Genomic DNA, 26,684 nt, shown 5'->3' with positions numbered 1-26,684 from the left:
AGGGGTGGGGGTGAGGGGGTCTTCCACTCGATGGTTCACGCCCCAGTTGGCCACAATGGCCAGAGTTGTGTCTATATAAAGCCAGGAGCCAGGATCTTCTTCTGGGTCTCCCATGTGGGTGCAGGGGCCCAAGGACTTCTGCTTTTTCAGTCCATAGCAGAGAGCTGGATAGGGAGTAGAATAGCTGGGACTCAAACAGGTGCCCATATGGGATGCTAGCACTTCAGGCCAGTGTGTTAACCTACTGAGCCACAGCACCGGCCCCAAGATTTATTTATTTATTTTAAAGTCAGAGTCACACAAAGAAAGAAGGAGAGTCAGAAAGAGAAAGATCTTCCACCCGCTGGTTCACTCCCCAAATGGCATCAATGACCAGAGCTACACCAATCTGAAGCCAGGAGCCAGGAGATTCTTCCAAGTCTCCCACATGGGTGCAAGGGCCCAACAACTTAGGCCATCTTCCACTGCTTTCCCAGGCGATAGCAGAGAGCTGGATAGAAAGAGGAGCAGCCAGATCTCAAACCAGTGCCATATGGGAATGCCAGTACTGCAGGGGGTGGCTTTACCTGCTATGCCACAGTGCTGGCCCCCTCCTTTCCAATTTTGATGCCCTTTACTTCTTCCTCCTCCCTAATTGCTCCTGCCAACACTTCAAGTTGTGTACTGAATAAGAATGTTGAAAGTAGACATGCCTATTGTGTTCAAGATCTGAGGGGAAATGCTTTCAGCTTCCCTCCATTCAGTATGATATTGGCTGCCAGAACATTAGTGACTACTGAGGCATAGACACCTCTCATTCTATACCTCATGCTTCTACACCCCAAATGCCTATACTTAGGCTGTGGCTAGACCCAAAATGGGGAGTCAAACCAGGATTCTCATATGCGTGGACAGAACCAAGTTCCATAATCCATCACCACTTCCTTCCAGGGTCCCCAAGAGTCAAAAGTACAGGCCAGGTGTCAGAGCCAGAAACTGATCCCATGTAATCTGCTAGGCTAAGTGTCTTACCTAGAAGTCATTTTCAAAGGAAAAGTTGATTTTAGTTATTTTATATATATGGAATGTTATATCAGTTTGGTTTTGGCACCAAACTCTGAAAATGTGACAACAAAAAAAGCAGAAAAATATTAGAATCCCTTAGAACTTGCTCTTTTCTTTAAGCCTTTCAGAGAATTCTTTTCAGGCCTTATAAGAATAATGTAGCACTTGGGGGCAAAAATGCACCCCAGGAGTCCCGCACTGGAGGCCAAGATGGAGAAGACCTCCACGGCCACCATGACCTTCCCCTTGGTGCTGTGGTAGACAGGCAGGAAGGTCACCCAGACACTGCAGAACACCAGCATGCTGAACGTCAGGAACTTGGCTTCATTGAAAGTGTCAGGTAGATTCCTGGCTAGGAAAGCTACAGTGAAGCTCGCTAGGGCCAAGGAACCCAGGTAGCCCAGGACACAGTAGAAGGCAGTGACTGAGCCCTTGTTGCACACCAGGATGATGTGGTCAGGCTCAGCATATGCATCTAACTCAATAAATGGAGGAGAGATTCCCAACCAGATGCCACATAGAGCTAGTTGGATCAAGGAACAGATGGGAATGATGAAGTTAGAAGCTCCGGATACAAGCAATCGCCTCATTGTTCTTCCAGGTTTCATAACCTTGAAAGCCAGAATCACAGTGATGGTCTTGGCCAGCACAGCAGAAATAGCCACTGTGAACACAAGACCAAATGTTATTTGTCGGAGGAGGCAGGTGGCTGTGTTGGGACGGCCAATGAAGAGTAAGGAGCACAGGAAGCACAGGAGGAGGGCGATGAGCAGGATGTAGCTGAGAGACCGGTTATTGGCCTTGACGATGGGAGTGTCTCGGTGCTTCACAAAGACTCCCAAAACTGCAGCTGTGGTTACAGAGAAGCACAGAGCCATGCAAACCAGAGCCATCCCCAGGGCATCCTCAAAGGCTAAGAAGGTCATTAGCTTGGGGAGGCAGTGACTTCTCTCCATGTTCGGATACTCATGCTCTGCACACTGGATACACTGTTCTGCATCTGTGGAAGAAGAAAGGCTGAGTTTCCATTGCTGAAATTCTGAAATTTTCCCTGTTGGGAAAAATGGTTACTTTGCAATGCCATTTTGAGTATAAAATACTCTGATGTAATATGAGGCCACACCCAGATAACCATGCCATCTTACCAGTTAAAGTGATCAGTTTAACTTCAAAATTGATCATAAAGATAGGATTAAATATCAAAGGGAACACATAAATAAGACCATTGTCTGCTAATAATAATTGATAGAATTAAACAGGAGAGAATGATCCAACATTAGAAGTGGGATACACAGCAGACTCATAGAATGGCAAATGCCATAAAAAGCACTCTGGCCTCAGATTCATTCCTTAAGGCATTCCAATCTGAATAAAAAGCCCATGAGAGTTTCTCAGGCATCGAAAGCCAAGACACTGTGGTAAAAAAAATGACCTAAATGAAATATCTCTGTGAGTGAGATCCCAGCAGAAAGAACAGGCCATCAAAGGAGGTATCTTTCTCTGAAGGGAGGCATTTCCATTATGACTATGACCTTGTCTAAATAAGGTCGGAGTTTGTGAACTCAAGAGGCTTCCATAGCCTTGGCTGCTCATGACAAGAGCCTCAGTTGATCACTGACATTATAAATAAGAGTGTCAATTATTAAATCAACAACAGGAGTCACTGTGCACTTACTCCCCACGTAGGATCTCTGTCCTAATGTGTTGTACTATGATAATTAATGGTAAAATTAGTCTTCAAACAGTACTTTATAATTTGTATGTCTGTGTGGGTGCAATCTGTTGAAATCTTTAGTTAGTTTATACTAAACTGATCTTCTGCATATAAAGATAATTAAAAATGAATCAATGAAGAATGGGATGGAAGAGTAGGAGATGGGATTGTTTGTGCATGGGGTGGTAGTTATGGGGGGGAAACCGCTATAATCCAAAAATTGTACTTTCAAAATTTGTATTTATTAAATAAAAGTTTTCTTAAAAATATGAGGCCACACCAGAGCAAGTTTCTACATTCCGGACCCAGGGAGAATTCTCATCTACAAATGGGAACAAACTATTTCAAATGGCATCTTTAGCAAATGAGTGGTTAGGGTGGCTCATCCTGTGGCACAGTGATGTCCATTTGCATTCTTCTGAATTCCTCACCCTGCTGTCTCCAGTCTTTCTCATGCTCAATCCTGCATCATCATGGCTTAGAACATTTGCCTAGGATAATCAACTTTAGAGCTTACCTTCTCTTGCAGAGAAATAAAAATGCAAAATGCCTATGAAATACTTACAACAATCAATATCTAGCATTTCTTCATTGTATACTGTTTGATATCTGGTAAAAAAAAAAGTCTCTCCTTGTTTTATATTTTCATAACTCTGGGACAATTTTTGTCAGTTATTCAATGCAAAGGTTGAAATATATTTTATCAAATCAAAAACATTTGGATTTTATGGAGGAGTTTGACTTTATTATAAGTCATTTGGGTATAACTGATATTTTCAACAAAATTTTCAAGGAGAAATTAGGTTTTTGAAACTTTCCAATTTCACCTGAAATAAGGGCTTATTACCCTTCTGCCTCATGGAAGGAATGGAATACTTTGAGCTCTGCACACCACATTGTCCCTCATGAAAAAACTCTTGTGCCATTACACAAGAAAGAAGTCCTAAATAGAGGTCAATGAATGGGTATTTCTCTGCTTCAATGACATTTCAGTTAAATACAGAAAATGGTATTGATTTGGCTACCTTTATCATAAAGGTATTATATAATTTTTGCAGGTGGTACTCATTCAATCATAAAATATTCAGAAACATTTTAAAATAATTCTCCCTGGCAATTTTTATCTGGAGATACTCATTCTTCATATATTCAACAGGTGTGATCTCAGAGACATTCTGAGGGCACACAAGCAAATGCTGCTGCACAATGGGCTTCAAGTGTATGTTCACTCATTTTTCATATTTTTTTATACATTAGTGGGTATTCCCAAACCCATTATGGATAAGTTAAGTCATTGTTTCTTTACCTTTCTAATGACTAACAATATAAATTTCCTCTTGGGAAAGATTGAAACCAAATGGTTGCTACTGATAACATAATTGAATCAAATGACTCCAAGGTCTATCTCTTAATATTGTGAACAATGGAAATAGTTCTTATTGAGACCTAGTATATTTTTATACTTCTCAGTACATGCATTTTGATTCATAATTTTGAAAGGTAATTTCTTGTCTTGTTCAAAAGTTTTTATAGGGATACTAAATTGTGTGCTTAATTAGGTTGTGGTAATCATATATCACTTGGAACATTTCTCTTAATAAATTCCATAGACCTGAGAGAAAGTGTTGTGGTTTTAATTAGACATCCTTAGTCTCACATATAATATTAAAGATACAGTATTAAAAGGAATGCACAGAAATAAGACTGCAAGATGGCGGAATAGTGAGGGCGCACACCGATAGTCCGGGAAAAGATAGTTTAATAAAAGTGGAGTTACGGTAGCCTCAGGAAAAGGATCAGGGAAAAACTGCAGAGGGAACTCTTCCAGATCTAGTGGCTGTGACTCTGAGGACCTACAGGGAGAGCAAGGTCGCCCACTGCATGGAAGCCAAGCTACAGGAGCTGCTGGAGCCACCAGACCCGCCGGACCCGCTGAACCCGCCGAACCTGCCGAAGCTGCAGAGTCTTCATGCCAGCACGGGAAGGGGAGGTGAGAAAAAAAAACCTCTCGGTAACCTGAGACATTGGTGGGGAAAGCCAGAAAGACCCTGCAGAGAACGAGGCCTGAATCCCCATTGGGGAAAGTTCACCAGGATGGCTGGAGGAGAGAAAAAATCAAATAAATAAGGGGAACTGGCATGGACATTTAGCCTCTCTCTCCACTCACCTTACAAAGCCGAGCAAGACAAAGGGCAGGCGCCATTTTACGAAAGTAAAGTGGTGCGTACTATTTTGCATATGCAAAGTGGGTGCGCCTCATTAGCCAAGCAGAAAAACCTGACTCTGGTAAGCAAATGAATAGCCACAGGGGCCACATTTCATACATCAACTACTCTCAATTCCACTCAGCTGTGTGGAATTACTTCCCAACTGAGTCAAAAGAGAGAGAGAGAGAGGGCAAGAGAACAATCAGGGTGAATCACCTTTGGCACACCCTTAACCCTGTAGAACCAGAGCTCTGTGGCCACACCCTTCACAGCCTCTAAGGACCATCAAAAGCAGACAGTCCTCTTAATCTAGAGTCACAGTATATAGAGAAAAAAAAAAAGAATATCTCCAATATGACAAAGGCAAAAGCCGAGGTAACAAAAACAAGGAAGACACTATGACAACCCCAAATGAAATAGACACCCCAATTCAAGATTATGAAGATGATGAGATAGAAGAAATGCAAGAGGGGATCTCAAAAAATTGATAAGAACATTAAGAAGTTCTCAAAAACAAATTCACGAACTACAGAAATCCTTAATGGACAAGATAGAAAATCTCTCTCATGAAAATGAAATATTAAGGAGGAATCAAAATGAAATGAAAAAACTAGTAGAGCCTCAAAAACAGAATGGGTGAAACAGAAGAGAGAATATCAGACTTAGAAAAAGAGCACAGGAAAATACACAGTCAAACCAAAGAAAAGGAGAGGAAAGTAGAAATCTAAAAAATATTGTCGGGAATTTTCAGGATACTATTCAAAAACCCAACATTCAGGTTCTAGGAGTTCCTGAAGGCATGGAGAGGGAGAAAGGATTAGAAGGCCTTTTTAGTGAGATATTAGCAGAAAATTTCCCAGGTTTGGAGAAGGACAGAGACATCCTAGTACAGAAAGCTCACAGAACCCCTAATAAACGTGACCAAAAGAGATCCTCACCACGACACGTTGTAATCAAACTCACCACAGTGAAACAGAAAGAAAAGATCCTAAAATGTGCAAGAGAGAAATGTCAGATTACTCTCAGAGGATCTCCAATCAGACTCACAGCTGACTTCTCATCAGAAACCCTTCAAGCTAGGAGGGAATGGCAAGATATAGCCCAGGTACTAAGAGAGGAAAAGTGCCAGCCATGAATATTATATCCTGGTAAGCTCTCATTTGTGAATGAAGGTGAAATAAAGACCTTACACAATAAAGAGAAATTGAAAGACTTTGTGGCCACTCGTCCAGCCCTGCAAAAGATGCTTAAAGACGTGTTACACACAGAAACACAGAAACATGGTCATCAATTTGAAAGAAGGTAAATGAAGGAAATCTCACACCAAATGATCACAGGAAGTTCAAAACATATATCAGAAAATATCTTTGGCAATTGGCAGGGCAAAGCTACTACTTATCAATAGTCACATTAAACGTTAATGGACTGAACTGTCTAGTTAAAAGACACCAAGTGGCTGATTGGGTAAAGGAACAAAACCCATCTATTTGCTGCTTACAAGAAACACATCTTTCCAATAAAGATCCATACAGACTGAAAGTGAAAGGCTGGAAAAAGATATACCATGCCAACAGAAATGAAAAAAGAGTGGGCATAGCCATCTTAATATCGAACAACATAAACTTTACCACAAAAACTGTTAGGAGAGACAAAGAGGGGCACTATATAATGATTAAGGGATCAATTCAACAGGAAGATATAATGATTATCAATGTATATGCACCTAATTACAGGGCACTGGTTTATTTCAAAGATTTCTTAAGGGATTTAAGGGGAGACTTAGACCCCAATACAATAGTACTGGGGGACTTCAATACCCCAATCTCAGAAATAGACACATCAACAGGACAGAAGATCAACAAGGACACAATAGATTTAAATGACACTAAAGCCCAAATGGATCTAATAGATATCTACAGAACTTTTCATCCTACACAGAAAGCATTTACATTTCTCTCAGCAGTACATGGAACCTTCTCTAGGATTGACCACATACTAGGCCATAAAGCAAGTCTCAGCAAATTCAAAAGAATTAGAATCATACCATGAGGCTTCTCGGGCCATAAAGAAATGAAGTTGGAAATTAGCAACTCAGGAATCCCTAGAGCATATGCAAATTCATGGAGATTAAACAACATGCTCCTGAATGATACACCACATTGACAGACAGCAGAAGAAAAACCATATGATTATCTTAATAGATGCCGAGAAAGCATTTGATAAAATACAACACCCGTTCATGATGAAAACTCTAAGCAAACTAGGTATGGAAGGAACATTCCTCAATACAATCAAAGCAATTTATGAAAAACCCACGGCCAACATCCTATTGAGTGGGGAAAAGTTGGAAGCATTTCCACTGAGATCTGGCACCAGGCAGGGATGCCCACTCTCACTAATGCTATTTAATATAGTTCTGGAAGTTATAGCCAGAGCTATTAGGCAAGAAGAAGAAATTAAAGGGATACAAATTGGGAAGGAAGAACTCAAACAATCCCTCTTTGCAGATAATATGATTCATTATTTAGGGGACCCAAAGAACTCTACTAAGAGACTATTGGAACGCATAGAAGATTTGGAAAAGTAGCAGGATATAAAATCAATGCACAAAAATCAACAGCCTTTGTATATACAGGCAATACCATTGCAGAGAAAGAACTTGTAAGATCAATCCCATTCACAATAGCTACAAAAACAATCAAATACCTTCGAATAAACTTAACCAAGGACGTTAAAGATCTCTACGATGAAAATTACAAAACCTTAAAGAAAGAAATAGAAGAGGATACCAAAAAATGGAAAAATCTTCCATGCTCATGGATTGGAAGAATCAATATCATCAAAATGTCCATTCTCCCAACACCAATTTACAGATTCAATGCGATACCAATCATGATACTGGAGACCTTCTTCTCAGATCTGGAAAAATGATGCTGAAATTCATATGGAGGCACAGGAGACCTCGAATAGCTAAAGCAATCTTGTACAACAAAAACAAAGCCGGAGGCATCATAATACCAGATTTCAGGACATACTACAGGGCAGTTGTTATCAAAACAGCATGGTACTGGTACAGAAACAGGTGGATAGACCAATGGAACAGAATTGAAACACCAGAAATCAACCCAAACATCTACAGCCAACTTATATTTGATCAAGGATCCAAAACCAATCCCTGGAGTAAGGACAGTCTATTCAATAAATGCTGCTAGGAAAACTGGATTTCCACATGCAGAATCATGAAGCAAGACCCCTACTTTTCACCTTACACAAAAATTCCCTCAACATGGAATAAAGACTTAAATCTATGACCCAACACCATCAAATTACTAGAGAGCATTGGAAAAACCCTGCAAGATATAGGTACCGGCAAAGACTTCTTGGAAAACACCCCAGAAGCACAGGCAGTCAAAACCAAAATTAACATTTGGGATTGCATCAAATTGAGAAGTTTCTGTACTGCAAACGGAACAGTCAGGAGAGTGAAGAGACAACTGACAGAATGGGAAAATATATTTGCAAACTATGCAACTGATAAAGGGTTGATAACCAGAATCTACAAAGAAATCAAGAAACTCCACTACATCAAAACAAACAACCCACTTAAGAGATGGGCCAAGGACCTCAATAGACATTTTTCAAAAGAGGAAGTCCAAATGGCCAACAGGCACATGAAAAAATGTTCAAGATCACTAGCAATCAGGGAAATGCAAATCAAAACCACAATGAGGTTTCACCTCACCCCGGTTAGAATGGCTCACATACACAAATCTACCAACAACAGATGCTGGCGAGGATGTGGGGAAAAAGGGACACTAACCCACTGTTGGTGAGATTGCAAACTGGTTAAGCCACTATGGAAGTCGGTCTGGAGATTCCTCAGAAACCTGAATATAACCCTACCATTCAACCCAGCAATCCCACTCCTTGGATTTTACCCAAAGGAAATGAAATTGGCAAACAAACAAGCTGTCTGCACATTAATGTTTATTGCAGCTCAATTCACAATAGCTAAGACCTGGAACCAACCCAAATGCCCATCAACAGTAGACTGGATAAAGAAATTATGGGACATGTACTCTATAGAATACTATACAGCAGTCAAGAACAATGAAATCTGGTCATTTGCAACAAGATGGAGGAATTTGGAAAACATCATGCTGAGTGAATTAAGCCAGTCCCAAAGAGACAAATATCATATGTTCTCCCTGATCGGCGACAACTGAGCACCAAAGGGGAAACTTGTTGAAGTGAAATGGACACTATGAGAAACAGTGACCTGATCAGCTCTTGTCCTGACTGTTCATATACAATGTAATACTTTATCCATTTTAGTATTTTTTTGTTCTAGTACTATTGGTTGAACTCTGTAATTAACACACAATTATTCTTGGGTGTTTAAATTTTAATTGAAAAGTGATCCCTGTTTGGAATTTGGAAGGCATTATGCTGAGTGAAATAAGCCAGTCCCAAAGGGACAAATACCATACGTTCTCCCTGATCGGTGACAACTAACTGAGCACCAAAAAGGAAACCTCCTGAAGTGAAATGGACACTATGAGAAACGGTGACCTGATCAGCCCTCACCCTGACTGTTGATGAACAACTTAATACGTAATCCCTCTTAGTATTTTCTTTTGTTCTACTTAATACTTTTGGTTGAATATGGTAATCAATACACAGTTATTTTCAAGTGTTGAAACTTAACTGAAATGTGATAGATGTCAAATATAAGAGCGGGAATAAGAGAGGGAAGAGATGTGCAATTCGGGCCATGCTCAAGCTGACTTACCTCAAACGGTAGAGTTAGAAACATACCAGGGGATTCCAAATCAACCCCATCAAGGTGGCATGTACCAATGCCATCTCACTAGACCCGGTGATCAATTTCTGTGCACAATTGATCATAATGATAGGACTAAGAGCCAAAGGGAGCACATAAACAAGACTAGTGTCTGCAAATACTAGCTATAGAATAAAAAAGGGAGAGAATGATCCAACATGGGAAGTGAGATACACAGCAGACCCATAGAATGGCAGATATCCAAAACCCCACTCTGGCCTCAGAATCAGCCTTTAAGGCACTCGGATCTGGCTGTAAAGCCGATGAGGGTATTACATGCATGGAAAGCCAAAACACTCTGGCAAAAAAAAAAAAAAAAAAAAAAAAAAAAAAAAAACTAAATGAAAGATCTCCGCAAGTGAGATCCCAGTGAAAAGAACAGGTCATCAAAGAAGGAGGTACCTTTCTCTGAAGGGAGGAGAGAACTTCCACTTTGACTATGACCTTGTCTAAATAAGATAAGAGTCGGCGAACTCAAAAGGCTTCCATAGCCTTGGCAACTCATGACAAGAGCCTAGGGTGATTACTGATGCCATAAACAACAGTGTCAATTTGTTAAGTCAACAACAGGAGTCACTGTGCATTTACTCCTCATGTAGGATCTCTGTCCTTAATGTGCTGTACATTGTGATTTAATGCTATAACTAGTACTCAAACAGTATTTTTCACTTTGTGTTTCTATGTGGGTGCAAACTGTTGAAATCTTTACTTAATATATGCTAAGCTGCTCTTCTGTATATAAAGACAATGGAAAATGAATCTTGATGTGAATGGAAGGGGGGAGGGAGAAGGAAAGGGGGTTGCAGATGGGAGGGAAGTTATGGGGGGAGTCATTGTAATCCATAAGCTGTACTTTGGAAATTTATATTCATTAAATAAAAGTTTAAAAAAAGGAATGCAATAATTATATAATGAAATATGTGCAATAGCTTTGTGCTTATCATGTGTGTATAAAAATGTATTCGTTTCAAGACTTCTAGGCACCAACAGGAAGCCTAGGTGATTACACATCTTATATGTCTTAGAATATAATGTGTTCGGCTGGCGCCATGGCACACTAGGCTAATCATCTGCCTTGCAGCGCCGGCACACCAGGTTCTAGTCCCAGTTGGGTGCCGGATTCTGTCCCGGTTGCCCCTCTTCCAGGCCAGCTCTCTGCTGTGGCCAAGGAGTGCAGTGGAGGATGGCCCAAGTACTTGGGCCCTGCACCCTATGGGAGACCAGGATAAGTATCTGACTCCTACCATCGGATCAGCGTGGTGCGCCGGCCACAGCGCGCCGGCCGTGGCAGCCACTGGAGGGTGAACCAGCGGCAAAGGAAGACGTTTCTCTCTGTCTCTCTCTCTCACTGTCCACTCTGCATGTCAAAAATTTAAAAAAAAGAATATAGTGTGTTCGACCTGCAAATCAGAGAAGAATACTGTCTTACCTAGCACTTTCAGAAGAGTCGGAGAACTCAAGGGGCTTCCATAGCCTTGGAAACTCATGACTGGTGCATAGGGAGATTACTGATGCCATAAACAGGAGTGTCAATTGGTAAAGTCAACAACAGGAGTCACTGTGCACTTACTCCTCATGTAGGATCTCTGTCCTTAATGTGCTGTACACTGAGGCTTAATGCTATAACGAGTACTCAAACAGTATATTTCACTTTGTGTTTCTATGGGGGTGCAAACTGTTGAAATCTTTACTTAATGTACACTAAACTGATCTGTTAAAAAAAAAAAAAAAAAAGAAAAGAAACTATCAATTCCCAACTTGACTCTCACTGGGATTAAACATGACAATAGGTCTGATCTGATTTCATCATCATTTAAAAAAAAATCATCTATTATTTTTCACTTTATGTTTCTGTGTGGGAACAAACTGCTGAAATCCTTACTTAAGGTATACTAAGCTGATCTTCTGTATACTAAGATAATCGAAAATGAATCTTGATGTGAATGGAAGGGGAGAGGGAGTGGGAAAGGGGAGGGTGGTGGGTGGGAGGGACGGTATGGGGGGGAAAGCCATTGTAACCCATGAGACGTACTTTGGAAATTTATATTCATTAAATAAAAGATAAAAAAAAAAAGAAGGAATATCACAAGACAACAGCTTACACATAAAGAAGTAGCAGTAATAATCATGCATGGATATACTGAATGAATGAGAATAAGCTGGCATTGAGAACCGTGGTGCAGTATGAAGTCACTGCAAATCTCTTTGGTTTCTTTTTTATTGAGAAATAATTAGGACAGTAAAGCTGTCAATCTGAAATTCTGTATTTTCTACCTGTCTGATTGGAAACATCTCTCTCTGGACAAAAAACACAAGTATAGCAACAGACAGGTCTTCCTTCCTGTGACATTTTCCGAAATCCTGGACCACAGCTCTGGCTACACACAGATTGAGGAGTCTGAAGGAAAAAGAAAAGCATTGATCATGGTTTTCCACATTATCAGCCATTATAATGGGTGTCAATACTTCCCTCCTTACAGCATAACACTGACCTCCAACTGAAGGCCATGACTATGACATTTAATGCAGGTTTCTATGATCATCATTCCCACCTCATCGTTTCTTTATCAAGTATTACAAAAATACCTGCTCAGTTTTATTTCATATAGTATCAGTTAGATCCCTTGGGCATTTGTCATGCATATCAAGTCACTTTATCTAAAATCTTTAAAATGCATTATTCTATGTTCTAAAGGAATATGGGAATAGTATCTGCAAGAAGATGAATAAGTCAACCCATTATGTATTTCTACTTATCATGCATGAAAATATAACAAGGGCAGGGCTGGCGCTGCAGCTCAATAGGCTAATCCTCTGCCTAGCGGTGCCAGCACACTGGGTTCTAGTCCCGGTCAGGGCGCCGGATTCTGTCCTGGTTGCCCCTCTTCCAGGCCAGCTCTGTGCTGTGGCCAGGGAGTACAGTGGAGGATGGCCCAAGTGCTTGGGCCCTGCACCCCATGGGAGACCAGGAAAAGCACCTGGCTCCTGCCTTCAGATCAGTGTGGTGCACTGGCCACGGTGGCCATTGGAGGGTGAACCAACGGCAAAGGAAGACTTTCTCTATCTCTCTCTCTCACTGTCCACTCTGCCTGTTAAATATATATATATATACATATATATATACATATAAAACAAGGGGGCCAGTCTTGTGGTGTAGCACATTAAATCACCTCCTGCTGCACCAGCATCCCATATGGGCACCATTTCTATTCCCAGCTGCTCCACTTCCAATCCACCTCCCTGCTAACATGCCTTGGAAAGCAGCAGAGAATGGACCAAGTGTTTGGACCCCTGACCCACATGAGTGACCCACAAGCAACTCCTGGCTCCTGACTTTGGACCTGTACAGCCCTGCCTGTTGTCCATTGGTGGAATAAACCAGCAGACAGAAGATATCTCCCCTCACTTCTCTCCTCTCTCTAACTCTGCCATTGAAATAAAAAATTTAAAAAAAATAAGAAAGACTGTGACTTATGAGATTAAAAAGTTGAGATTATATACAGAGATATGTTAAAGATCTGTATATCTATGCTTGGGTCTCTGCCTCTATTCATTAACTTTGTCTAGTTTTAACTCAACTGCTACACCAATAATTATGACAAAACTGAAAAGGTAAGGCTATGCACTCATGCTCTTCTGATAGGTGTTAGCTCAGGATATGTGTAAGGAACACCATCAGTTAAGTGCCAAGATGGGAAATGGGAATCACATGGTCACTTCACACTTAATCTCCCAAGGCTCTACTCAGATCTCTCTGTAGTAGTTATCCAATATAAAAAGAAAATGCACCTTTTTGAATCCAACAGGCCATTCTATAATGTCTTCATTGATCAGCAAATCTTGGTCATGTGGACTCTTAGAGGAAAATTCTCCAATTTTAACCAGCAACCGAAATCCAGCAGGAAAATTTACAATGTTCTGAATATCATAATGTACCACATGGTGTCTTGTTTCATGGAAAGACACATCATCTCCAGCACGGTTTGTAAACTGGATTTTCCTCAGGATTGGATGAAGCTGGAGAACAGGAATAAGTGGAAACAGGGAGACCTTTCAAATTAGAGGGAGATGTATATGCACTGAACAAGCATTTTCTACCCTCCTCTCTATGTTCCAGGTTTAATTCTTTGGATGGTCAACAACTTCTAGTGAAGAGAACATTTGTTCCCCGCCCCCCAAATATAAAAGTAGAATGGTTGTATCCAGTCAGAAAAATTGTAGTTTGTGGGGTTCAGAGGGGAACTATTGCAAGGCTCTGCTGCAGCCAGAAGGTTTAGGTGGGGCTTTATGGAAGCTAACCCTAATATAAACAATTGAGTACAACATGGTTGGTCTTTTAAATACCTTGACAGTTGTGATATGTCACAGTTATGTGCATACACAGGGTCTTCATGAGGTTCAAAAACAGAATGAAATATCAGTTATTTTGATTGAAAAATTAGATAAACATGTATGCTAATTTCATCGTATACATTTTCCATGAAATGACTCAAGACCCCTCTTAGCACTGAGATCCATATTTATAAAAATGTGTGCATGTCTTCTATATATGCAATGATACGTAGATATATGCATTTATATCTTAACAGAGCTTGAAATAATACATGAGTGTTTTTTCTCTAAATATTTTGGGTCACTTTTTATGGTAAGTGTGATTATCTTTGACATTCCAGGTAGGACTGTATGGCCAAAAACAAATATACTGATGGTCCTGAGGTTACTGATAGTATATGTTAACCCTTGACATTCTGGGTACAACACACCTGCTGCAGGATAAAACTAAGTTTTTATATTGAAATAGCTATCAATTAATTCTTAAATAATTTGTAGAAGATTTCCAAATAATCCATAGTTATTTCTGTGGAAGAATTCTGTCTACTTTTCTAAAGTGTGAATCTAATCACAAATAAAAATAAAATGCTCGGCCGGCGCCACAGTTCAATAGGCTAATCCTCCACCTTGTGGCGCCAGCACACCAGGTTCTGGTCCCGGTCAGGGCACTGGATTCTGTCCCGGTTGCCCCTCTTCCAGTCCAGCTTTCAGCTGTGGCCCGGGAGTACAGTGGAGGATGGTATGAGTGATTGGGCCCTGCACCCACATGGGAGACCAGGAGAAGCACCTGGCTCCTGCCTTCAGATTAGTGTGGTGCACTGGCCACAGGACGCTGGCCACAGCGGCCATTGGAGGTGGACCAACAGTGAAGGAAGAGCTTTCTCTCTGTCTCTCTCTCTCTCTCACTGTCCACTCTGCCTGTCAAAAAAATAAAAAATAAAATAAAAAATAAAACACTCCTATAAGTAAAATAGAAGATAGATTATGAAGTGAACTTTCTGATGTTATTTTTTACATATACATATTTGTCTTCTACATAACACACCTATTTGTTCAACAAATTTATTCATCTATTTGTACTTTTCACATGCAAACAGAACTTCCTAAATATATTCTATATATGGGGAAAGAGTAGATTCAAATAAGCTGTGAGGAAAATCTAGGCAAAACCATCTGTAACCCAGAGGACATATCCTGTGCTAACTAATGTGCATCCTCAATAGTCTCATATATAAGAAATATGACCACAATTTCTGATCCTTGATTCTTGCAGATTTTGTAACACACTGTATTTCCCAGAGTCATCTTAGGATATTACGGAGAACTCATTTCTACTTTCAAAAAATGTATCTCCTAAGCACATGGGCCACAGTGTATACAGGAATACAAATGTAATAACTACTATCCAATATGGCCATATATTCTGGTTTTTGCATAATTTCAAAAAATTTGACCCATTTGTTTATCTTTGTTTTCTCATGACCTGCAATCGAATTCTTGAAGCACTTTGTCCTGCGTAACATATCAGATGAAGTTCAACAGAAATCCCTGAAAAAGTAAGTCAACAAACAGAAGAGAATAAATGTAATGGGCTCTTAACTCCAGAAATCGATCCATGCATCCACAACCAACTTATATTTGACAAAAGAACTAAAATAAATCCCTGAAGAAGGCACAATCTCCTCAACAAATTGTGCTGGGGAAACTGGATCTCCACTTACAGAAGTGTAAAATTAGACCCATACCTTACAACTTACACAAAAACACACTCAAAATGGATCAAAGGCCTAAATCTATGACCCAATACCATCAAATTACTAGAGAACATTGGGGAAATTCTGCAAGACTTTGGCATAGGCAAAGACTCTTGAAAAGACCCCAGAAGCACAGGCAATCAAAGCCAAGATTAACAAATGAGATTACATCAAGCCGAAAAGCTACTGCACTCCAAAGGAAACACTCAGCAAAATGGAGAGGCTATCAACAGATGGAAGAAAGTATTTGCAAACTATGCAACTGATAAAGGGTTAACATGCAGTATCTATAAAGAGCTTAAGAAATTCAACAACAAAAAATACAACCCCATTAAGAAATAAATGGGCAAAGGACTTGAATAGGCATTTTTCAAAAGAGGAAAATCAAATTGTCAACAGACACTTAAAAATATGCTCAGGATCACTAGCCATCAGGGAAATGCAAATCAAAACCACAATGAGGTTTCACTTCACTCCTGTTAGAATGGCTCTCTTAAGAAATCCACCAGCAACAAAATCTGTAATTAAAATTAGAGAAGAAATCAACAAATTTGAATCTAAAAAACATTACCAAAAATCGGCAATACGAAGAGGTACTTTTAAAAAAATAAACAAAATTGACACCCCATTGGCCCAACTAACCAAAAAAAGGAGAGAGAAGACCGAAATCAATAAAAATAGAGATGAAAAAGGGAATGTAACAACAGACACCACAGAAATTAAAAGAGGTAGCGGAAATTACTACAAAGAGTTGTATGCCAACAAACTGGGAAATCTAGCAGAAATGGATAGATTCCTGGACACCTAAGACCTACCTTGAACCATGAAGATATAGAAAACCTAAACAGACACATAATCAAGACAGAAATTGAATCAGTAATAAAGGCCCTCACAACAAAGAAAAGCCCAGGCCAGATGCATTCACTGATGAATTCTACCAGAAATGTAAAGAACCAACTCCAATCCTTCTCAAGCTATTCAAAACAACTGAAACAGAGGGATCCTCCCAAATTCTTTCTATGAAGCCAGCATCACCTTAATTCCTAAACTTAAACATGATGCAACATTGAAAGAGAATTACAGAACAATTCCCTTATGAACATGGACACAAAAATCCTCAATAAGATTCTAGCCAATAGAATGCAACACCACATCAGAAATATCATCCACCCAGACCACTTGGGATTTATCTTTGGTATGCAGGGATGGTTCAACATTCACAAATCAAACAATGTGATATACCACATTAACAACCTGCAGAAGAAAACCATATGATTATCTCAATAGATGCAGAGAAAGCATTTGAAAAAATACGACACCCTATCATGGTGAAAAACTCTAAGTAAACTGTGTATAGAAGGAACACTCCTCAACACAATAAAGGAAATTTATGACAAACACACGGCCAGCATTCTACTCAGTGGAGAAAAGTTGCAAGCATTCCCACTGAGATCCAATACCAGAGATGCCCATTCTCATCATTGCTATTTCATACAGTACTAGAAGTTTTAGCCAGAGCCATTAGGCAAAAGAAAAGAAAAGAAATCAAGGGGATACAAATTGGAAAGGAAGAAGTCAAACTATCCCTCTTTGCAGATGATATGATTCTTTATTTAGAGGATCCAAAGAACTCTACTAAGATATTATTGGAACTCATAGAAGAGTTTGGCTATGTACCAGGATATAAAAACTATGTACAAAAATCAACAGCCTGTGTATACACAGGAAATGCCACAGCTAAAAAAGAACTTCTAAGATCAATATCACTCACAATAGCTAAAAAAAATTAAATATCTTGGAGTAAACTTAACCAAAGATGTCAAAGAACTCTATGATGAGAATTACAAAACTTTACAGAAATAGAAGAAGATACCAAAAAATGAAGAAATTTTACATGGTTGTGGATTGGAATCATCAATATCATCAAAATGTCCATTCTTCCAAAATCAATTTATAGATTCAATGTGATATCAATCAAAATATCAGATGTTCTTCTCAGATTTGGAAAAAAAAATGCTGAAATTCATATGGAGGCACAGGAGACCTCGAATAGCCAAAGCAATCTTATACAACAAAAACAGAGCTAGAGGCATCCCAATAACAGATTCAAGACATACTACAGGGCAGTTATAATCAAAATCGCCTAGTACTGGTACAAAAACAGATGGATAGACCAATGGAACAGAACAGAAACACCTGAAATCAATCCAAACATCTATAACCAACTTCTATTTTATAAGATTTATTTAATTTATATGAAATGCAGAGTTACAGAGAGAGTCAGAGACAATAGAGAGAGGTCTTCCATCTGCTGGTTCACGCCCCAGATGGCCGCAACTGCTAGAGCAGCGCCGATCCGCAGCCAGGAGAAGGAGCTTCTTCCAGATCTCCAACATAGAGGCAGAAGCCCAAAGACTTGGGCCATCTTCTACTGCTATCCCAGGACATAGCAGAGAGCTGGATCAGAAGAGGAGAAGCTGAGACTAGAAACAGTGCCCATATGAGATGCCAGTGCTTCGGGCTAGGGCTTTAACCCACTGTGCCACAGCACCGGCCCCCCAACTTATTTTTGACCAAGGACTTAAAACCAATTCCTGGAGCAAGAACAGTCTATTCAACAAATGGTGCTGCGGAAACTGAATTTCCACACTTTACACCTTACACAAAAATCCCTCCAACATGGATTAAAGATCTAAATTTATGACCTGACACCATCAAATTATTAGAGAACTTTGGAGAAAACCTGCAAGACGTAGGCACAGGCCAAGACTTCTTGGAAAAGACCCCAGAAGCACAGGAAGTCAAAGCCAAAATTAACAACTGGGATTACATCAAATTGAGAAGTTTATGTAACGCAAAAAAAAAAAGTCAGGAAACTGAAGAGGCAACCAACAGAATGGGAAAAATATTTGCAAACTATGCAACTGATAAAGAATCAATAGCCAGAATCTACAAAGAGATAAACTAACTCCACCACAACAAAACAACAACCCACTTAAGACATGGGCCAAGGGCCTAAACAGACGTTTTTCAAAAGAGGAAATCAAAATGGTCAACAGACACATGAAAAAATGTTCAGGACCACTAGCCATCAGGGAAACGCAAATCAAAACCACAATATGGTTTCGCCTCACCCAGTTTAGAATGGATTTCATAGAGAAATCAATGAACAACAGATGCTGGTGAGGATATGAGGAAAAAGGCACACTAATGCACTTTTGGTGAGAATGCAAACTGGAAAAGTCACTATGGGGGTTGGGGCTGTGGCACGGCAGGTTAACACCCTGGCCTAAAGCACCAGCAACCCATATGGGTGCCAGTTGGAGACTAGCTCCTCCACTTCTGATCCAGCTCTCTGCTATGGCCTGGGAAAGCAGTAGAAGATGGTCTAAGTCCTTGGACCTCTGCACCCATTTGGGAGACCCGGAAGAAGCTCCTGGCTCCTGGCTTCAAAACAGTGCTGCTCTATCCTTGTGGCCAATTGGAAAGCATTCCATTGGATGTAAGACCCTCTCAATTTTTCTCTTTCTCTCTCTCTCTCTCTCTAAATATAGCCCTACCCTATGACTCAGCCTTCCCACTCCTTGAAATTTACACTAGGGAATTTAAATTGGCAAAAAAAAAAAGCTCAATGTTTATCTCAGCTCAATTAACAATAGCTAAGACATCAAGAAAATCATCCACCCAGACCAAGTGGGATTCATCCCTGGTGTGCAGGTTTGGTTCAACATTCGCAAATCAATCAACGTGATTCACCACATTAACAGACTGCAAAAGAAAAAGCATACGATTATCTCAATTGATGCAGAGAAAGCATTCAATAAAATTCAACAGACTTTCATGATGAAAACTCTAAGCAAATTGGGTATAGAAGGAACATTCCTCAATATATTCAAAGCAATTTATCCAAAGGAATTTAAATTGGCAAACAAAAAAGCTGTCTGCACCCTAATGTTTATCACAGCACAATTCACAATAGCCAAGACCTGGAACCAACCTACATGCCCATCAACGGTAGACTGGATAAAGAAATTATGGGATATGTATTCTTTAGAATACTATACCGCAGTAAGAAACAAAGAAATCCAGTCATTTGCAACAAAATGGAGGAATCTGGAACACATCATGCTGAGTGAAGTAAGCCAGTCCCAAAGGGACAAATACCATATGTTCTCCCTGATCAGTGACAACTGACTGAACACCAAAAAGGAAACCTCCTGAAGTGAAATGGACACTATGAGAAATGGTGACTTGATCAGCATAGCCCTGACTGCTAATGGACAACTTAATACATTATCCCTCTTAGTAGTTTTTTTGTCTGTTCTACTTAATATGACTGGTTTAATTCTGTAATTATCACACAGTTATTCTTAAGTGTTGAAATTTAACTGAAATGTGATCCCTGTTAAACATAAGAGTGGGAATAAGAGAGGGAAGAGATGTATAATTTGGGACATGCTCAAGCTGACTTGCCCCAATTGGTAGAGTTAGAAACATACCAGGGGATTCCAATTCAATCCCATCAAGGTGGCATGTGCCAATGCCATCTCACTATTCCAAGTGATCAATTTCAGTTCACAATTGATCATAATGAAAGGACTAAGAGTCAAAGGGAGCACATAAACAAGTCTAGTAACTGCTAACACTAACCGATAGAATAAATAAAGGGGAGAGTGATCCAACATGGGAAGTGAGATACTCAGCAGACTCATAGAATGGCAGATGTCCTAAATAGCACTCTGGCCTCAGAATCAGCCCTAAAGGCATTCGAATCTGGCTGAAAAGCCCATGAGAGTATTTCAGGCATGGAAAGCCAAGACACTCTGGCAAAAGATCTCTGTGAGTGAGATCCCAGTGGAAAGAACAGGTCTTCAAAGAAGGCGGTACCTTTCTCTGAAGGGAAGAGAGAACCTCCACTTTCACTATGACCTTGTCTAAATAAGATAAGAGTCAGAGAACTCAGAGAGCTTCCATAGCCTTGGAAACTCATGACTGGTGCATAGGGAGATTACTGATGCCATAAACAGGAGTGTCAATTTGTAAAGTCAACAACAGGAGTCACGGTGCACTTACTCCTCATGTAGGATCTCTGTCCTTAATGTGCTGTACATTGAGATTTAATGCTATAACGAGTACTCAAACAGTATATTTCACTTTGTGTTTCTATGGGGGTGCAAACTGTTGAAATCTTTACTTAATGCATACTAAACTGATCTTCTGTAAAAAAAAAAAAATTATCAATTCCCAACTTGACTCTCACTGGGATTAAACATGACAATAGGTCTGATCTGATTTCATCATCATTTAAAAAATCATCTATTATTTTTCACTTTATGTTTCTGTGTGGGAGCAAACTGTTGAAATCCTTACTTAATGTATATTAAGCTGATCTTCTGTATATTAAGATAATCAAAAATGAATCTTGATGTGAGTGGAAGGGGAGAGGGTGTGGGAAAGGGGAGGGTTGCAGGTGGGAGGGACAGTATGGGGGGGAAGCCATTGTAATCCATAAGTCATACTTTGGAAATTTATATCCATTAAATAAAAGTTAAAAAAAGAGGCATCCATAGCCTTGGCAGCTCATGACAAGAGCCTCGGTTGATCACTGACATCATAAATAAGACTGTCAATTGTTAAATCAACAACAGGAATCACTCTACACTTGTTCCCCATGTAGGGTCTCTGTCCTTAATGTATTGTGCTATGAGAATTAACAGTAAAACTAGTCTTCAAACAGTACATTATACTCTGTGTGTTTGTGTGGGTGCCAACTGTTGAAATCTTTACTTTTAGTACAGAGTTGATCTTCTGTATACGAAGATAATTAAAAATAAATCAATGAAGAATGGGATGGGAGCACTAGTAAGTGGTGGGATTGTTTGGGATTGTTTGGGATTGTAGGAGGGTGGGTATGGGGGGAAGAACCACAGAAGTTGTACTTTGAAAATTTATATTTATTAAATAAAAGCTTTCTATTTAAAAAAAAAACCTGAATACAGACCTACCATATGATCCAGCCATCCCACTCCTGGGAATTTACCCAAACCAAAAGAAATCAGCACCTGAAGGAGTTATCTGTACCCTCATGTTCATTACAGCACAATTTTCAATAGCTAAGATATGGATTCACCCCAGACATCCATCAACTATTGACTGGATAAAGGAATTATGGCATATATACACTATGGCATACTACTCAGCTGAAAAAAATGAAATCCTGCCTTTTGTAATGATGCAACTGGAAACCATCATACTTAGTGAAATAAGCCAGTCCCAAAAAGATAGATACCATATATTTTCTCTGAACCAAGGTAACTATTACAGTACCTGAAATATAATGTATTGGAGTGAAACAAACATTTTGAGATTTAATAATGGTTTACAACCCTTGTCTCTTCTGCTGAAGAAGAGAGAGGTTTTTTCTTCACACTATTTGTTGAACTCTTTTACTTAGTGTAGGGTTAACCATACGATCATTAAGTAAACTGGAAATAGATATTTGCAAAAATTAAGAGTTGGAATTGGAGAGGGAGGAGGGGGATGATTTGGAGTGTGAGCAGGAGAGGGTACTGGGTGGGAGGGACGGTATGGGGGGGAAGCCATTGTAATCCATAAATCGTACTTTGGAAATTTATATTCATTAAATAAAAGTTAAAAAAATAATGGGTTCTGATAAAGATGAGAATTATTCACTAAAATATTTTCAGAGACTAAACTTAATAGTACAGATCTAATTATATGTTCATTTTACTTATTGTTTGTATGCATTTTTAAATATAAACATAAATGAGTGACACAGATATCCTGAGATTTCATTATTATTTATAGCCCACGTAGACTATACTCCTGAGAAAGTGATCTACTTACTACTGGTTAAATACCTTCTTTAGTAGAGGTTTAAGCATATGATTATAAAGTAAGCTGAAAGTATGTTATCACAAGAATTAAAAGAAATATAAAAGAAGGAGGATGAAGGGTGGGAGTGAGGGAGAAAGGGTGGGAAGTGTTGTTATTTTTCTTACATTGACATATAAATACATGAAATCTGTGCCCTTTAAATAAATAAAATTTGAAAGTCTTAGTTATGCAAAGTAAAAAAACACTATTTTCTGATACAATTTCTAATAGTATACATTCAAAATCTGCAATGACTGAAAACTCCAGCCAAAGTCAACAATCACAGATACAGCTGTAACCAATGGAAAGAACCCAGCTTCCAGGTCCAAGTGCTTGGGCCCCTGAACCCATGTGGGTGACCCAGAAGAAGATCCAGGCACCTGGCTTTGATCAGCCCAGCTGCAGCCATTGCAGTTATTTGGAAAGGGAACCAGCAGATGGAAGGCCTTTCTCTCTGTCTCTCCCTCTCTCTGTAACTCTACCACTCAAATAAAGAAATAAATTTTAAAAAAATCATTTATTGCAATCCTGTTGACCTTGAAATGAGAGCAGGGTCATGATGCTGTACCTCAATAAAACATCTCTAGATTCCATCAAGTGGGTAGTGTCTGTTCTGTTCCAGGGGAGGTTTACCTGCCAGGGAAGAATCATGGGCTGGGATGCTTCTGCTAAGGATCTCATTTCTACTTTCTCCAAAATCATTTTATGGAGGACGTGGGCCACTGTGTAGACAGCATTGTAGACTAAATAGCTGGAGTCAGATATGGTCAGCAAGTCAATGTGTCCTGGAAGAAACTCTAAGGAAGTATTTGGTGAGCAGGTTCCAATATGTCCACAAAATGATCCTGCAAGTGAGCAGTCCAGATGAAAAAGCCATAATTTACTGAAGTAAAAGTCTTCTGGGTAGTGAGAAGGCTTTGCCGTCTTGACAAAAAGTTTGAGGCCAGGGATTTCTTCCTTGTGGGGTGAAAAAGAGAAGCCTCCATGCAAAGAGTGCAGAATGTGGTTTGTCTCAGAAATGACAAGATCCCACTTTGATGTCATGATCCACACCTTCCCCATGGTTAAAAATGACTGCACTGAAATGTCCACACTGATGAGACCTCTTACATCACCATAGAGTATATGCACATTTGCAGATGAAACTCTGATGCTACTCATGAAAGTGAGATCACTACCCGCATACAACTTCTTTGTGACAGGGAGCTTCACTGTAAAGGCCACACAGATTCCTTTCTTGAGCATCGCTGCTTCAAAGTACTGAAGGAACTGCTCTCCCTTCATGTCATCAGACACAAAGAGAGCCACCCAAGTCCAGCCAAAATGCAGCAACAAGGAGATCATTCCATGGCCCAAAGAGCTGTCACTGCTGGCCATCTGATAGAGTGAGGGGAACTGGTCCTTATCATTTAGCATGGGATCAAAAGGGCCATAGGTGAGCTAAAAGCAAAGAAAAACACGATCAAACTTTTGTGGGATTTGGGTTCTCACTCTTAGAAGCGAGTGAAAAAAATTCTAAACAAGGGATTCCTTCTGCAGTATGCTACTGAGTAAAGACAAAGTGCATGGCAGGAATGGACAAATCCTGCTATCTTGGCCACAGAGAAGACCATGCTTCACATGCCCATTGCTTTAGGTTAATAAATGTACACTTAAAGAAAATCTGTCAGTTTCTGTATGCTCTTCCTGTGCTGCAGTGGGGACTGAGAAGAAGGAACTTTGGATGCTACTTCACCCAGCCAGTGGTCTTTCCCCATCCTTTCCCAGGATGACTGGTGGAGCAGAGCCACCTCCTCCAGCAGCCACCATTGTAGATAACTCTGAGACAGAAATCTCTACTGTGTTGATCTCTTTGTATCTGGAGTGCACTGATTACCACAGGAATCCTGCGTTGTCTCCAAGGATACAATCACCAACCTTCTTTGATTTGGGGCAAAATAATTTTTCCAAACCAGAATCCTCTGATCACCAGGTGGCCTGTTTGGCAGATACATGTCCTGATTTTTGTTTGTGTAGCAGGTCACTGGTGAAGTATATCTAAGTTGCTAGTGCAGACTCTGGGAGACAATAATTATAGCTCAAGTAATTTGATTTATTACATTCATATGGGGTTTCATTCCTGGCTCTATGCTTCTGCTGTGGCAGATTAAGTCCAACATCATGGGAGGTATTGGTGAGTGAACCAGCGGATGGGAATTCTGTGTCTGTCTGTGTTTGTGTGTGTGTGTGTCTATGTGTGTATTTCCCTGGCCCTCAAATAAAAACAGCAAGACATGAGGACTAGTAAGCACAATTATCACTAGGAATGCTGCAAAGAAATCAATTTGTGTGCCTGGGAAAAAGGGATGATTGGGCACAGGGATTAGGTGAATTCCAGTCTAACTTGAATTGAGCCTCAACATTCTGGGTGTAGCCAGTTTGGGTCAGATGAGTTAAGTTCCAACTTGTAACACCAGCATCCCATTTCAGAACTCCATCCAGTTCAAGGCGTGGCTACACCACTTCTTATCCACCTTCCTGCAAACATGCCTGAAAAGGCAGCAGAACATGACACAAGTGCTGGACCATAGCCACTTAAGTAGGAGATCTGCATTCAGTTCCTAGCTCCTGGCTTCTACCTGACTCATATATGGCTATTGTGGGCATTTATGGAGTAAACCTGTGAATAGAAGCTCTCTCTCCCATTCTCTCTCTCCCTTTCCCTCCCTCTCTCCCTCTCCATGTCAGGGTGGTGGTTATAACTTTCCCAATTGTGCTGTGCTTTCAAATAAATCAATCATCTTAAAAACCTGCCTTGGAAATCTTTGGAACTCACATAGCCATCAGATTTGCCCAAACAGAAACCATATGAGCAGGACTTCATATCTTAACATCTAATATTGCTTGGTCTCTGGATCCCTCCCGAGACAGTGCTGCACTAGGACAGGATACCTCTGTGTGCTGTGGACATTTCTGATGCAGTATGGAGCTGTATTTGCCAATGTCTCCAGCTGGTGGGGGATGGATACACAGGCCCTAGACAGTCATCTGGGGGGAGGCTCTCAGCATTCCCTGCTACTTCCTTTTGTTTCTTCTCCCTCCACTATTAATCACCCCAGGAATTCCCATGGGGTCAGTCTTATACCACAGGGAGATGCCCCATTTCCCTTCCTTCAGAGGTGAGAGAATAGTGTTGGAGGAGATTCAACTACTGTTCTCCAGATTCACAACTCATTACCTGTGGGGTTTTGTAGAGCTCCAAAAGCGTTCCAAATTCAACAGACAACGCTGATGTGGTTCCAGCAATGATGGCAACATGTCTGCCTTGTGTATGGCAGGTGTAGTTAGGTAAAGGCATAGTGGCCCCAAACAACCAATACACTATGCTCAATAAGGTGTACTGTTCACTGGCAAAGGCATTGTAGAATTTGAAACCGAGGGTCAGGTTGGGGAGTAGCTGGGGGTTTTTATTGATCTCCTGGATGGCAAAGCGGAAGGCCAGCACATATTGGTAGTTCTTCCACAGCCACCTAAAGAGAGGAGCAGCATCAGGGAAAAGGGTGAGACTATGGAATTTGGAGCAACAACACAGCCCCGCCCTGAAGCAGCAATGATCAGACTCAGGTTTCCACTCAGTGGTGCCTCAGCTCTGGCAAAAGGAGGAGGTGTGAGTGAAGTTCCAAGTGCTCTAGAAGATTGTGGAATGGCCCTTGAACTCCTCTGAAATCAACCATGTCTGTTCTCACACTCACCTTCAGGAACCCTTTCCTCGATGTGTCCCAACCTAAGGACAACACCCAGGAGCAAGCATTTCTGTTTTCAGTAATTTCTGGAGTAGGCTGAATACCACCTGACTCATCAGTTGTCCCAAATTTTAGAACATTCTCCTCTTCAGCTAGGTCCACCTGAGCCAT

At 40.3% G+C, this 26,684-nt stretch overlaps 1 protein-coding gene across 1 annotated transcript; it reads right to left on the bottom strand.

Moving 5' to 3' along the window:
- On the bottom strand, positions 1–26,684 carry LOC100359104 (vomeronasal type-2 receptor 116). Its single transcript, XM_070067600.1, has 6 exons — positions 26,523–26,684; positions 26,009–26,248; positions 23,425–24,231; positions 13,598–13,858; positions 12,083–12,206; positions 1–2,044 (listed from the first exon to the last, which is right to left on the bottom strand). The coding sequence occupies exons 1-6, from the start codon at positions 26,682–26,684 to the stop codon at positions 1,131–1,133; spliced, it is 2,508 nt and encodes an 835-aa protein (XP_069923701.1). The 3' UTR covers positions 1–1,130.

This window comes from Oryctolagus cuniculus (genome assembly GCF_964237555.1).
Source record: "Oryctolagus cuniculus chromosome 16 unlocalized genomic scaffold, mOryCun1.1 SUPER_16_unloc_1, whole genome shotgun sequence".
Taxonomy (NCBI): domain Eukaryota; kingdom Metazoa; phylum Chordata; class Mammalia; order Lagomorpha; family Leporidae; genus Oryctolagus; species Oryctolagus cuniculus.
The sequence above is the reverse complement of the archived record's forward strand: the minus strand, read 5'-3'. Positions and strand labels throughout refer to the sequence as shown.